The 1,094-nt window shown below is 44.2% G+C and overlaps 1 protein-coding gene across 1 annotated transcript in view; it reads left to right on the plus strand.

Moving 5' to 3' along the window:
* Nucleotides 1–1,094, plus strand: part of LOC106875494 (bone morphogenetic protein 7) — a 24,302-nt gene that overhangs the window by 21,222 nt on the left and 1,986 nt on the right. Inside the window, 1 exon segment of the mRNA XM_052975888.1 lies at nt 964–1,094. This exon segment is cut by the window's right edge and continues 4 nt beyond it. Within this exon segment, the coding sequence (XP_052831848.1) occupies nt 964–1,094 (131 nt within the window).

Genomic DNA, 1,094 nt, shown 5'->3' on the forward strand with positions numbered 1-1,094 from the left:
CCCCCCCCCAGATACATAAACTTCTCTACTTGCCTCAGTGAGGTTTCCCTTAACATGCAGAGTACCATCACCATCATTGTTTAACATCCGTTTTCCATGCTGGTATGGGTTGGACAGTTTTGAGTGAAGCTGGCTAACCGGGGAACCATCCAGACTCCAAATTGGCATGGTTTCTACAGATGGATGCCCTTCCTAACGCCAACCACTTCACAGAGTGTGCTGGGTACTTCTTACATGTCACCAACACGAGTGTGCTTATGCAGCGTCAGCACAAGTGCATTTTATGTGGCACCAGCACCCGTAAGGGACAAGCCTGTATGTATGGATGACAGCGATTTCTTCTTGGCTTCACGTGTCTTCTCAAGTACAGCAAATTGCCACAACTCCTGGTCCCAGGGATGATATGCCGGTGCCCCATTAAAAGGACTCTGTGCACTTTGTAAAGTGGTTGGCATTAGGAAGGGCATCCAGCCATAGAAACCATGCCAAACACAGACAGTTGAAGTCTGGTGCAGCAGTACTGGCTTGCCATGTCCTGTCAAAATGTCCAACCCATGCCAGCATGCAAAACGGACGGATGATGATGATGATGATGATGATGATGATGATCAACTGCAACAACTACAATAACAATAACATGCCAAGAACTGGGGCAGCATGTACACTGGATAATGTAGTGTCCCACTGAGATTACAAGGGACTGAAATTAAGACAGGGTCGTCATGGGTGGAACACTTTGATCACCTGTCTGCTTGATTAACCTGGGGCTAATCAACAATAGCAACAACAACAACACCTCCCACTTTTCTTCAAAACAACCAAACTGCAACAGAAAGTGTAAGGATTTTTTCGGAGCTATTTTTTTTAGACCTTTTATTTAAAAAAAGAAATTGTCTTTTCCCTTTTTGATTTACATTTATTGACCCATATTTACTTTCTTTTCTTTTCTTTCCATTGTTGTAGGTCAAGAATTAAGACCCAACCATATCGGTATTGTAGGACATAGAGGAGACCCCGATAAACAGGCCTTTTTGGTCTGCTTTTTCAAGATGAGTCAACAGCTTCATGTACGACGAACACGTTCTGCACGCCGG

The sequence above is a fragment of the Octopus bimaculoides genome, chromosome 23, assembly GCF_001194135.2.
Source record: "Octopus bimaculoides isolate UCB-OBI-ISO-001 chromosome 23, ASM119413v2, whole genome shotgun sequence".
Lineage (NCBI taxonomy): Eukaryota > Metazoa > Mollusca > Cephalopoda > Octopoda > Octopodidae > Octopus > Octopus bimaculoides.